A 14518-nucleotide genomic window follows, 5' to 3' on the forward strand; every position below is an offset into this window, starting at 1 on the left:
TCCACCTCACTAAAACTGACTCAAATGCAATCCTTTTAATGGCTGAGTAGTATTGCATTGGAGAAGGCAATGGCACCCCATTCCAGTACTCTTGCCTGGAAAATCCCATGGACGGAGGAGCCTGGTAGGCTGCAGACCATGGGGTCGCGAAGAGTCGGACATGACTGAGTGACTTCACTTTTACTTTTCCCTTTCATGCATTGGAGAAGGAAATGGCAACCCACTCCAGTGTTCTTGCCTGGAGAATCCCAGGGACGGGGGAGCCTGATGGGCCGCCGTCTATGGGGTCGCACAGAGTCGGACACGACTGAAGTGACGTAGCAGTAGCAGCAGCAGCAGCAGTATTGCATTATATATATATGTACTCCAGCTTCTTTATCTATCCCTCTGTCAACTAACATCTAGGTTGCTTCCATGTCCTGGCTATTGTAAATAGTGCTGCAGTAAACATGAGGTTATGTTTATCTGTACTCTTCCTTTGCTTTGGAACTACCTGGAAGTTTTGGTTTAAAACATGGATCTTTTCCTTTGGTTGTTTATTAGGTTGGTTTTCACATACTATTTGTTTTAATGAGAAACTAGCAGTATGGAAAGCTTAGATAGCGTGTCATTTGTTTCTCCAGTTAAAAAAAAGCAGTATCAATATATTCTGAGTACTCAGAGTAATAGTTTTAAAAACCTTCTGTTTTACCTAATGTGAAATTTTATATTTAAAAAAAAAAACCAAAAAGCCGTAAATTCTTGGCACATGGTAGCAGCACAAAGTGTGTGTTAAATGTGTGCATAGACACATGAACACAAATAGGAAACAGTGGCTGCACCTATAAGACCAGAAATAAATCAGTTTCCTCTAGTATCTTGGATGGCATCATTGACTCAATGATGCAAATCCCGGGTTTTAGTGAAGGACAGGGAGGCCTGGCATGCTGTAGTCCATGGGGTCGCAAAGAGTCAGACATGACTGAGTGAGTGAATAGCTAGTATCTTGAGTTTTATGAACCTTGGTGTCCTGTTAAAAAAAGAGTAATTATTGAGCAGAACTTAGACAGTTATCATCGTGAAGAAGTTTTTTTTTTAAAGTTCTTTGAAATCCAAATGTTGGCTTTTTATAGGCATGTCAACAAACAATGTATGGGTATATTGAGTAAATTTCATCACATTTAGGAAAAAACGTTATTCTTCCTATGAAAGGCATGCCAGTACAAACAGCTCTTCAGAACTGGCTGTTGTAATAGTGGGTATTAAAGGATATTCACTCCTATTAAAGCAGAGTGGTTTTAGAGCTTAATGACTCATTTCACTGAAGATATATAGTCATAGTAAGACGCTTTATGTAGGCCTTCTGACCGGTGTTGTTATGCTTTGCGTGATTTTTAAAAGCCACACTTTTTTATAATTTCTCTCTTTTCCATAGTTCTCTTCACTCCCACCTGTCCGGGTTGTCTTTGCGGTAACAATGGAAGGCAGTGCTCGGAAGGTGATCACGGTCCGATCAGCCCTCATTGTGAAGAACAGACTTGAGACGCCGATGGAACTGAGACTGGACAGCCCGTCAGCTCCAGACAGTGAGTTCTGACACTGCCTCCTTGTACCCTGAGCTGGACTTCAGGGTGGGAAACATGCCTGAGTGCTAACATGTGTTTCTGTGGCAGAGCCTGTGGTCCTTCCCGCCATCATGCCAGGAGACTCTTTTGCTGTGCCTTTACACCTTACTTCTTGGCGACTGCAGGCCCGGCCCAAAGGACTGGGTGTGTTTTTCTGTAAAGCTCCTATTCACTGGACCAATGTAGTGAAGACTGCCGAAGTTAGTAGCAGCAAACGAGAATGCCACTCCATGGACACGGAGAAAAGCCGGTTCTTCAGGTAAGCATGGTGCAGCAATGCCATGTAGATTTTGCCATTTTTTTTCCCTTTATGCTTTCTCTGAGGACTCTTAGTGATTCAGTTGTGCTTATTGAAAACCCTAAAGTTCTTACTCCTTAAGTGTTAAAGTTCATAAGAATTCAAGAGTTAACCCTGGGCAGGAGAGTGGCTGTTACTTACCACCTAATATTCATGGGAGAAACAACCACAAACCCAGTACTCACACATATGCGATTAGAAAGTGGTCTGTCTGCATCAGCTTAAAGAGAAGACATGTAAAGGGACTTCCTTGTGGTCCAGTGAGTTCTGACACTGCCTCCTTGTACCCTGAGCTGGTCCAGTGGTTGAGTCCACCTTGCAATGCAGGGAATGCAGGTTTGATCCCTGGTCCAGGAACTAAGAACCCACATGCCTCAGAGCGACTAAGCCTGAGTGTCTCAACTAAGACCTGATGTAGATAATAGATATATAATAAGTGTATGTATATATATATGTGTGTATGTGTGTATTTATTTATTTACTTTAAAAAGAGAAGGTATCTGGAGAGGGAAGAAAAAACAATGACAAGTTCTCATCCCTACATTGGGGAGCAAAATCCTAGAGGTGGGAATTTTTCAAATGACACATTTCAAAGGAATGTGGGTAAAGGTGCACCTAATACTGACTTTTCTTGGGGACTTTGACAAAATTATCATGTAGACTCCTCATTTCCTCTTCTGAAGAGTACAAGTAATATGATACTAGATTCAATGATAGAAAAAATACTGGATTGCTATTGTGAGATCTTTCCAAACTTAGACTTTAAACTTGTTTAAATGAGAGATGGTCAGCTTTAGTTTCCTTTATAGCAAAGACAGGCATTTACTTAGTGAAGATAAAGGAGAACAAGAAGAATATAGAGAATGCCAGTATACCCTTTATCCAGATTTGCCAGTTGGTAACAGACTACTTCTCTTTTGGTGATTTATAAAACAAAAAACAATAAAGATATAAATGGTTTTGAACAGCACTGTTAGGCAGCTTGTCACAATTGGCATTTATGAAACACTTTAACCATCAATTCCAATTGCATTTTTATTTCAAGTATCTGCGGACATTCATCAGAGGTGACCATCTCCTGTGCCATAAAACAAAGATTAACAAATATTAAAGAATTGAAACCCCTCACAATGTATTTCATTATTATGATAGTTATTAAGTTAGATGCCAGTGACAATAAGGTGCTTACAAAACCCCAGATATTTGCAAATTAAGCAGTACATTTCTAAATAACCTGTGGGTTCAAAAGACATCACAAAGAAAATAATATTTTTAAATAAATACTAATGAAAACCAGACATATTAAAATATGGGGGATGCAGCAAAGGCAGTCCTAAAGGGAAATGTGTAGCTTTTAATGCTCACATTAGGAAGTCAGGAAGATGTAAAATCACTGCTCTAAACTTCTCCCTTAATGCAGAAGAGCAAACTAAACACAGAGAAATAGGAAAAGAAAAGAAGTATGAAAATCAACAAAGTAGAAAATAAACAATAGGAAAAATCAACAGTGTCAAAATTGGCTTTTTGAAGATTCACAAGCTTGATAAACCTCTAATAAGACCAATCATGTTGTGAGGCAAGAAAACACAAATTGCCCGTATAAGGAATAGAGAAAAAGGAGAACTGCTGTAGACCCTACAGATATTAAAAGATTTGTTATAAACAATTTTATGTAAGTAAATTCCACACTGGAAGGATAAATTTCTTGAAAGATACAGATCGCCAAAACTAACACAAAGAAGAAATAGGAAACTCAAATAACCCAATATCTATTAAAGAAATTTAATTTGTAATACAGAGGCTTCACACAAAGAACATTTAGGACCATAAAACTTCACTAGTGAGGTGAAAGAAATCAAAGAGGACACTAATAGATGGAGAAATATACCATGTTCATGGATTGGAAGAATCAATATAGTGAAAATGAGTATACTACCCAAAGCAATTTATAGATTCAATGCAATCCCTATCAAGCTACCAACAGTATTCTTCACAGAGCTAGAACAAATAATTTCACAATTTGTATGGAAATACAAAAAACCTCGAATAGCCAAAGCAATCTTGAGAAAGAAGAATGGAACTGGAGGAATCAACCTACCTGACTTCAGGCTCTACTACAAAGCCACAGTTATCAAGACAGTATGGTACTGGCACAAAGACAGAAATATTGATCAATGGAATAAAATAGAAAGCCCAGAGATAAATCCACGCACATATGGACACCTTATCTTTGACAAAGGAGGCAACAATATACAATGGATTAAAGACAATCTCTTTAACAAGTGGTGCTGGGAAATCTGGTCAACCACTTGTAAAAGAATGAAACTGGACCACTTTCTAACACCATACACAAAAATAAACTCAAAATGGATTAAAGATCTAAACGTAAGACCAGAAACTATAAAACTCCTAGAGGAGAACATAGGCAAAACACTCTCCGACATACATCACAGCAGGATCCTCTATGACCCACCTCCCAGAATATTGGAAATAAAAGCAAAAATAAACAAATGGGACCTAATTAACCTTAAAAGCTTCTGCACATCAAAGGAAACTATTAGCAAGGTGAAAAGACAGCCTTCAGAATGGGAGAAAATAATAGCAAATGAAGCAACCGACAAACAACTAATCTCAAAAATATACAAGCAACTCCTACAGCTCAACTCCAGAAAAATAAACGACCCAATTAAAAAATGGGCCAAAGAACTAAATAGACATTTCTCCAAAGAAGACATACAGATGGCTAACAAACACATGAAAAGATGCTCAACATCACTCATTATCAGAGAAATGCAAATTAAAACCACTATGAGGTACCATTTCACACCAGTCAGAATGGCTGCGATCCAAAAGTCTACAAATAATAAATGCTGGAGAGGGTGTGGAGAAAAGGGAACCCTCTTACACTGTTGGTGGGAATGCAACCTAGTACAGCCACTATGGAGAACAGTGTGGAGATTCCTTAAAAAACTGGAAATAGAACTGTCTTATGATCCGGCAATCCCACTGCTGGGCATACACACTGAGGAAACCAGAAGGGAAAGAGACATGTGTACCCCAATGTTCATCGCAGCACTGTTTATAATAGCCAGGACATGGAAGCAACCTAGATGCCCATCAGCAGATGAATGGATAAGAAAGCTGTGGTACATATACACAATGGAGTATTACTCAGCCATTAAAAAGAATACATTTGAATCAGTTCTAATGAGGTGGATGAAACTGGAGCCTATTATACAGAGTGAAGTAAGCCAGAAGGAAAAACATAAATACAGTATACTAACGCATATATATGGAATTTAGAAAGATGGTAACAATAACTCTGTATACGAGACAGCAAAAGAGACACTGATGTATAGAACAGTCTTATGGACTCTGTGGGAGAGGGAGAGGGTGGGAAGATTTGGGAGAATGGCATTGAAACATGTAAAATATCATGTAGGAAACGAGTTGCCAGTCCAGGTTCGATGCACGATGCTGGATGCTTGGGGCTGGTGCACTGGACGGCCCAGAGGGATGGTATGGGGAGGGAGGAGGGAGGAGGGTTCGGGATGGGGAACACATGTATACCTGTGGCGGATTCATTTTGATATTTGGCAAAACTAATACAATTATGTAAAGTTTAAAAATAAAATAAAATTAGAAAAAAAAAACTATCAATAATAAAAAACAAACAAACAAAAAAAACTTCACTAGTGAATTCTACAGACATTTAGGGAAGAAGTCATATAAGCTCTTTGCAGACTCTTTCAGAAAGAAGGGGAGGAGGGAATAGTTTTGACTCATTTTAAGAGGCCAATATTCCTGATACCAAAAGTGATATAGTTATTATTAAAGAAAGAAAAAAAGAAAACTAGTATTCCACCATGAAGAGATGCAAAAATTCTTAACAGGATACTCCCCAATAGAATCCAGGGAGTGAAGTTTATCCCAGTAATATAATAAGTTTAACATTCAAAATTGATAAATTTTTTTTTTTTTAAAGCATGTGTGTGTTAACTGCTTAGTCATGTCCGACTCTTTGTGACCCTATGGACTATATAGCTCGCCAGGCTCCTCTGTCCATCGGATTCTCTAGGCAAGAATACTGGAGTGGGTTGCCGTTCCCTTCTTTATGGGATCTTCCCCATTCAGGGATTGAACCCAGGTCTTTAACCCAGGTCTTTTGCATTACAGGCAGATTCTTTACCATCTGAGCCATCAGGGAAGCCCTTTAAAAAGCATGAGACTTAATAATTTTATTAAGACTTCAGAATTCCAGATCAACCTATAGAAATCAATTATATGCTTATACTTTAGCCGTGAACAAATGGAAAATCTGATTTTAAGAACACCGTTTACAGTAGCACCAAAAATTTTTATTATTTAGGAATCAGTCTAGGGAATGATATACCAGTCTTTTACTCTAAGAATTACAAAGCTTTGCTGAGGGATAGTAAAGAATCTGCCTGCCCGTGCAGGAGATGTGGGTTTGATCCCTGGATCAGCAAGATCCCTTGGAGAAGGAAATGGCAACCCACTCCAGTATTCTTGCCTGAAAAAAAATCCCATGGCTAGAGGAGCCTGGTAGGCCTCAGTCCATGGGGTCGCAAAAGAGTCAGACACGATTTAGTGACTAAACAGCAACAAAATTAATGAAAACCTATTAACTAAGTGGAAAACAATCAGGTTCATGAATTGGATTGTTAGGATTTCCATTCTCACTAAATTGATTGGCAGATACAACCCAGTCGGTTATCACTAGAATGAGTTTTTTAAAAAAATGGCATATGAACCAAATACGGACACATACAACAACATGGCTGAATCTTGTTAAAACTTAATGCAAAAAAAAAGAAACCCAGACACAAAGACTAAATACATCCTGTATCATTCTATTTATGCTATTCAAGAACAGACACAGCTAATTTATAATGATGACTATCAGAAATTGGTTGCTTGAATGATGGTGGAGGTTATTGATTGGAAAGGGATATGAGGGGACTTTCTGGGATGAGAGAAATGTTCTGTAATTGGTTTGGGGTGATGCTTATAGGGGTGTGTATAATTGTCAGAATTCATCAAACTGAACATGTAAAATCCATGTGTTTTACTGTGATTTGATTATGCCTTAGTAAATGTGTTTGGATTGAAAATTGCAAATATCTTACCAAATTATTGAACCCTTTGAATGTTATCCTGTCTCAGACTCATCTAAGGAGAAAAAATTCAAGTTCTTCATTCAAGCTGATGATTTTTACACCATTTTGTCATCACAGGTTTTGTGTGGCCATAAAGAAGGAGAATTACCCAGATTACATGCCCTCCAACATATTTTCTGACAGTGCAAAACAGATTTTCAGACAGCCTGGGCATACCATATACCTCCTGCCGACAGTGGTCATCTGCAACTTGCTCCCTTGTGAACTTGATTTTTATGTTAAAGGAATGCCCATTAATGGGACACTGAAACCTGGCAAGGAGGTGGCTCTCCACACAGCTGATACCTCCCAGAACATTGAACTGGGTAAGGGTTTAGTCAAATAATTATTTGTAATTATTCTGTGAAAGTGTCAGTGGATATCTTATAACTATTTGGCATACATTTTGGGGAAATCGTAGCACATATAATACTGCAGTGAGTTGGCTCAGGGACTTCCCTGGTGGTCCAGTGGTTAACACTTCACGTTCCAATGCAGCGGGTGTGAGTTTGATCCCTGGTCGAAGAGTTAAGATCCCACGTGCTTCCAGACCAAAAATCCAAAACATAAAACAGGAAAATATTATAACAAATTCAATAAAGACTTTAAACAATGATCCACATCAAAAGGAAAAAAATGCGCCAGCTCAGAGGATTTATGCAGTTAAAAAAGCAAAACTTCTAACATAGAAAATCATTGAAACAAAAAAACTGAACAAAACTAAAAGATCTCAGGGCAAGCACTCAACATCGCCTTTTTTCTTGTGTTGCTCACTTAATATGTGACTAAAGGAAGTCTTTTTGTCTTTTCAAACCTTGCTTTTTACCAGCTGTAGAATGAATAAAATCTTCTCTCTCTCCTCTTTCAGGAAAGGGGAAAACATTTTCCAAGCACTCTCGGTACCCCAGACAGTATGTCAAATACTTTGACACACATGTTCTCGTGTAATCCTTACAGCAGTAGTTATGAGTCCCATTTTACTGATGAAGACATTGAGGTTTGGAATAGTTAATACATCGTCATTTTCAGTTGTAGGGATGAATGAAGTGAAGAGAGTCACTATGATAATCTGTAGCTCTTGTAGCAAGAGGGTCCTTCCAGATTTGGGACAGAAAGAATGTTTCTTTAAGGCTGCTGTAGACATGTTGAAATAATAAGGATGTAGATATTTACCTTTTTTACAGTTTTGTAAGTGATTTCATTCTGTCATCTCATTTGATCTTCACAACAATGGATGTCTCAGGCAGAGAGACAGCTGTGGCCCCCATTTTACTGATGAGGAACCTGAAACTCATTGAACTTCAGCAGCGTGTCCCACAGGGAAAAGCTTACATTTTTGAATACGTAAATCCTTGAGCTTAATCTCGAAAAGAAAAAATACTGCAACCCTACTTTTCTGTTTAAAAAAAAAAATAGGTCTTTGCTCTGATATTTAAATGTTTCTTCAACAAATGTTTACTGAGCCCCTGTATAGAATGGAAATGCCCTCCCACCCTCCATCACTGTGTGCTCTTTGAGCACTCCTTGTCTTCACTCTCATTGTTTACAGGGAGCATCACTTTTAATAAGAAGCTCTTGAAGTAGATACTGTTGTTATCCCTTTTGGCAGATGGACACAGTGAAGTTAAATAGCTTGTCCCATGTCACACAGCTGTGAGGACAGACTGGGAATTTGAAGCCAGGCAGTGAGGCTGCAGTAAACCTTAACTCTTACCCTATACTTGGTGTTTATTGGGTTTCAGACACCCAGCTGAGGGCCTGTATAGTCAACTCTTGAATAACCAGAGCTGTGACTGATGACTTTCATTCTTCTAATTATTACACGGTTCAGACTCTCTAGTGTGACTTCTAGACCATATTTATTCTCACCCCAGCTAAAGGGAGATGGCCATTCTAATAAGGTTTCTGCCAGTTGAATACTGTAGTTACTGACTTTTCCAAGAGAAATCAAATTAGTTTGGCTATGGGCTATTTTGACAAACTATAAAGTGAAACTCAGAAAGACAGTAGTTTTATCTTTCTTTAGGGGTGTCCCTGGAGAATTTTCCACTCTGCAAAGAATTGCTCATTCCACCCGGAACCCAAAACTATATGGTAAGAATGAGGCTCTATGACACCAATCGGCGGCAGCTGAACCTCACCATCCGGATTGTGTGTCGAGCAGAAGGATCTTTGAAGATCTTCATTTCAGCTCCGTATTGGTTGATTAACAAAACTGGTATGTACAGAGGCTGCTCTAGTCGGCCTTTGGAGTCGGTCATGGGAATTCAGATTTATTTGCTCCATGCACTAAATGGAGCCAATGCAAACAGATTACCTCAACAGTGTAAGCTGCTGAACCTTTCCCACTCCATAGAAGTGCTTTAATCATGGTCAAGACTGGCCTTTTGGACAACGACTGAGTCCACTGAATAAATTCAGTCGTCACTTTCTTCCCCCTTGATGATATTTTTTCCTTTTATTATTTGCATCTGTCTTGGATACACTGGGTGGGATTGATATAAACATTTCCCCTCCTTCCTAAAGGGCTACCACTGATCTTCAGACAGGACAATGCAAAGACAGATGCTGCAGGCCAGTTTGAAGAACACGAGCTGGCCCGGAGCCTGAGCCCTCTCTTATTCTGCTATGCTGACAAAGAGCAGCCAAACCTGTGAGTACAGTTATTTATGGGAAGGGGAAATAAGCTCCCAGAGAAGGGAAAAATTAGCAAAGGCTATACTATATCCGTGTAAGTAGAAATAGACTGTAGATAACCATCCTGACTTGGCAGGGGGACAGCACCATGACTTAATGGGATTTTTTTCGGATCTAATTTCTGTGTTATTCGATATGGAAAATAAACCATTTGGTTTTGGTGTATAATGAAAGCCAGTTTTATTTTTCATGTATTGAAGTGGTTCTATTCATAACTGCTGATGGTGAGAGACCCACATGGTCTCTTTTCTGCGCGGTTTCTCTCCCCTGGAAGCACTCAGCGCAAGCAGAGGAGCTGGCTTCAGAGGGAAGACAGGTTGGCCTGTTGGTAGAGAGCCTGCACCCCATTAATCCAATTCAGGCCATCTTGTATTAGATTCTGAAATCCATCTCTTTCTGTTGAAATAAAGTGTGCCATTTCAAGATCTCAAAGCACTCATTACCTGTTTAAACACAGGAAAAAGCAACAATTGTTAGGATTAGCGGACATGTCTGTCTTAATGTATGGTAGGGCATTAAGGAAATGACAACCCACTCCAGTATTCTTGCCTGGGAAACTCCATGGAGGAGCCTGGTGGGCTAAAGTCCAGTGGGTCACAAAGAGTCAGACACGGCATTAATTCACTTTATTTATTTTTTCTTGGATTTGACATTCTGCTTTTACAGTGGTCTTCTGATATTTAGCCTTAATCCAAAAATATGTAGGTGAATCTGACACTGCTAAAATGCCATACCCCATTATCCATAGAAGGATGCTGCAAACTTAGAGGAGGGCCACTCCAGTGGATATAGATGCATCTATCTACCTAGAGGTTGGGCTGGAGTCAGGAAAGGACTGACCAGGGTTCTGGCCAGTAGGAGACATAAAACAGCTGCTTGACATAGTCAGCAGGCCCAGGCTCACGGTTTCCCTGAATGGATTTTGACAGTTTTAGATCCAGGACTTGAAATTCAAAACATAGTTTTGTCCGTCAAATTCACAGTTTCCAAAGCCTTTCCACATAGATGATCTCATTTGATTCTCCCAACATTTCAGTGGATTAGGCAGCACAGCAAAGGAATGAGGAAACTGAGGAAGATGAGGAAACTGAGGCCCAGGGAGAGTTATCTGCCCAAAGTTACGTAGCTTGTTAGTGGCCGAGCTGGAACACACATCTGGGAATTATGTTTCCAGGATCCATGACAGGATGCTGGCCAACTGCATGGTGCTTTGCTATTATAATAGCACCAGGCCCTTGAATGAATGTACCATTAGCTGCATCTTCTGTACGTACTTTTCTCATATGTTCAGGGTATTTCATGAACCCTTGAAACAACGGAGTCAGGAAAGTATCAGTTTGCTTTGAATCTTTGTTTTTTCAGATACTGTAGCATTTTCCTCATGCCTTATGCTCCCAGAATCGATGTTTTCCCCTAAAATGTCTAGTTGTGGAGGTCAATACATGTCACACGTTGTTGAACTGTGACTACCTCTCAGATTGAGTTTTAACCACTGATTAATTGCCTCTCTGTGTTTGGGAATAACATGAGAATGAGGAAGAGTCAGTGTTAGAGTTCTAATTTTGGCCGACAGCCACAGCAAGGCTTCCTGATTAGAACAGGTAGAAAAGATTTGCTTACGGATGAATGTCTATATACGTCTTTGCTTTTCTGCCCCACAGCTGCACGATGAGAATCGGAAGGGGGATTCACCCTGAAGGCATGCCAGGCTGGTGTCAGGGCTTCTCCCTGGATGGTGGTAGTGGCGTCCGAGCTCTCAGAGTCATCCAGCAAGGAAACCGCCCAGGGCTGATCTATAACATTGGTGGGTTATGTTTTGGGGAGGGGGAGAATTTAAACCACGGGCCAACGACTTCAGGCTTGGAGGGATAAGCTGGCCCTACATTTTGGTCTGTCTGCAAGTGCTGGTTTTCTCATTTGCCATTGGGTCAGGTATCCATTCTCTGAATGCTAGATTGATATCATCACAGACCTATTCTCCTAGGGATCCAAGGAGCTACCTAAACACTGCCCCTTTGAGGTCTGAGGCTGTTCAGTTTCAGACTCACCTGTGTCAGGAAAGTATCAGTTTGGCTTGAATCCTTATTTTTCATGGAAATAATAGGAACACTTAGAATGCTTTTCATCCTCCATTTCCCACGCGTTCATTGAAACCTGCAAACCCTAAGAGGGTAAGAAGCATTGTTCTCCTTGAAATTGAAGCTGAGGGGTTAAGTGACTTGTCCAGATATAAAGGGGAAGTCTGGGTTGGAATTAGGATTATGACTGAGGTGTCCACATTTGAGGCAAAAAATATAAAATGCACTTGGTGGTTATGATAATTAGAAATCCCTAAGCTAGCTTAGAGGGCTTCCCAGGTGACTCAGTGGTAAAGAATCTCTGCAATGCAGGAGACACAGGTTTGATCCCTGGGTTGGGAAGATCCCCTGGAGAAGGAAATGGTAACCCACTCCAGTATTCTTCCCTGGGAAATCTCATGGACAGAGGAGCTTGGCAGGCAATAGTCCATGCAGTCACAAAGAGTTGGTCACAACTGAGCACACACAACTAGTCTAGATTGGTGCTTTAACACTTTACACGCACAAGCTTGCTTAGATTCTAGAGGTGGGGAGCACCAAGGGAAGATGTCCCTATGCCTGTGTGCCTCAAAAGATGTCGCAAAAGATTAAGACAAACTTGATTTAATTATGTCTCAGATTTGAAGTGTTAGCAGTGCATCCTTCCTTTCCTATATAACTTCTGGGCTCTCAAAGCATTTTTTACTCTTGAATATTGGGAAACCATTGAACCCTCTGTGGTAATAGAAATGCTCTGTCTTGTACTGTCCAGTGTGGAGGCACTAGCCGCACATGGCTGCTGAGCACTGGAGAGTACATTACTAAGAAATGTGGTGAGTGTGTGACAAAGAAACTGAATTCTTTGTTTTTTTAATTTTGGTGCATACGAGTGGTCATGTATGACTAGTGGCTACTGTTCTGGACAGTGCTGATGTAGAGAGTCATGTTACAGAAGGAAAAATTGAGATGGTATTACTTAGCTGTTTACCTTGACTCCCATGGAGTCAGTGCTTTGTTTAAGTGTTGGAGGGTTTATTAGTGAAAGACTCTCTTCCAAGTATAGTTTGCTTTTTGTTTTTTTAAAAAATTTGCATGCATTCTTCCTTGACATGGAAGCTGTCTCCTTTAAAGTTGACAAGAAGACTTTTAATAGAATAGAGAAACTTTTATCTGATCCTCCAGCTGAGGATCACAATTCTCATGTTTGTTCGCTCCATCCCTTTAGGCAAAGTCCACTTCATGCCGAGTTTGGCTTTCTGCTGAAGTGTCTGGTCCTTGATAGAGTTTCCAAAGCAAGCCCCTGCAGGTTGGCCAGAAGCCATAGTTGGGACAAATTGAAGGAAACATGGTGGTGCCTGTGCCTTTTCAAGCAGCTGGCGCTAAGGAAGCACACAGAATTCTGGCAGAGAGGCACACTGAGCTGTCCGGTGGAAATATGCAGTGAGTGCACACAAACTTAGATGCTAAGTGCATTCATTAGAACATGCACTTATGTTTTTAGGGACAAGACTGTTTCACATTTCATTGTTAGACTAAAGAAAGGAAGAGAGAGTTTGAGCTAAGATGAGATTTTATATGAGATCTTGGCATGTATTAAGAGAATTTGTGAAATCTCTTATATGACTATTTTTGAAGAATTGGATAAATAACTAGCTTCCTATCAGGAAAGTTGAAAGCCCAGAGACAAGTGGAAAAGCCAGGCAGGGCCTGACCAGGTAACCTTAACGTGTACCTCCAATAAGGATGATTTTGTATATTTTGATCTTATCAGCTGTTCATTTGTTAAGGGTTTGCCAGGGCAATCTGAGATAAAAGGGAAGCAAAAAACTTTTTTTTAATTGAGTGTTGATGCTATAGATTCTTTCTGTGATACCAAATATACCTCTTATAGGTATATTAGTTGAGATCAGGCATCCGGTCCCATCACTTCATGGCAAATAGATGGGGAAACAATGGAAACAGTGGCTGGCTTTGTTTTTTGGGGCTCCAAAATCACTGCAGATGGTGACTGCAGCCATGAAATTAAAAGATGCTTGCTCCTTCGAAGGAAAGTTATGACCAACCTAGATAGCATATTAAAAAACAGAGATATTACTTTGCCTACAAAGGTCTGTCTAGTCAAGGCTATGGTTTTTCCAGTGGTCATGTATGGATGTGAGAGTTGGACTATAAAGAAAGCTGAGCACAGAAGAATTGATTCTTTTGAACTGTGGTGTTGGAGAAGACTCTTGAGAGTCCCTTGGACTGTAAGGAGATCCAACCAGTCCATCCTAAAGGAGATCAGTCCTGGGTGTTTATTGGAAGGACTGATGCTGAAGCTGAAACTCCAATACTTTGGCCACCTGATGCAAAGAACTGACTCATTTGAAAAGACCCTGATGCTGGGAAAGATTGAGGGCAGGAGGAGAAGGAGACGACAGAGGATGAGATGGTTGGATGGCATCACCGACTCAATGGACATGAATTTGGGTAAACTCCAGGAGTTGATGATGGACAGGGAGGTCTAGCGTGCTGCAATTCATGGGGTCACAAAGAGTCGGACACAACTGAGTGACTGAACTGAACTGAACTGTTATATGATAAGGTTGATTTCTGACAATTAATGCTTTTCTGTATGTCATAGAAAAGTGATGGGGGTATATCTCCCTATCCCAGTATTACTGAACGTTTCTTAGATACAGA

General features: G+C 40.2%; 1 protein-coding gene across 8 annotated transcripts in view; it reads left to right on the top strand.

The window, feature by feature from the left end:
* VPS13D (vacuolar protein sorting 13 homolog D) overlaps positions 1-14518 on the top strand; it is a 275671-nt gene that overhangs the window by 107648 nt on the left and 153505 nt on the right. For all 8 annotated transcript variants that reach the window (XR_015143441.1, XR_015143438.1, XR_015143440.1 and 5 more), the window contains 6 exons: positions 1415-1565; positions 1653-1863; positions 7161-7408; positions 9109-9300; positions 9609-9735; positions 11441-11583. Coding sequence is in view for 5 of the 8 variants with exons in the window: in XM_086344602.1 (XP_086200728.1) it covers positions 1415-1565; positions 1653-1863; positions 7161-7408; positions 9109-9300; positions 9609-9735; positions 11441-11583 (1072 nt within the window). In the remaining 3 variants the exon portion in view is untranslated. The remainder of the gene's footprint in view (positions 1-1414; positions 1566-1652; positions 1864-7160; positions 7409-9108; positions 9301-9608; positions 9736-11440; positions 11584-14518) is intronic.

This window comes from Bos grunniens, chromosome 16, assembly GCF_055505025.1.
Source record: "Bos grunniens cultivar Pamir isolate PY7600 chromosome 16, Bosgru_T2T1.0, whole genome shotgun sequence".
Taxonomy (NCBI): domain Eukaryota; kingdom Metazoa; phylum Chordata; class Mammalia; order Artiodactyla; family Bovidae; genus Bos; species Bos grunniens.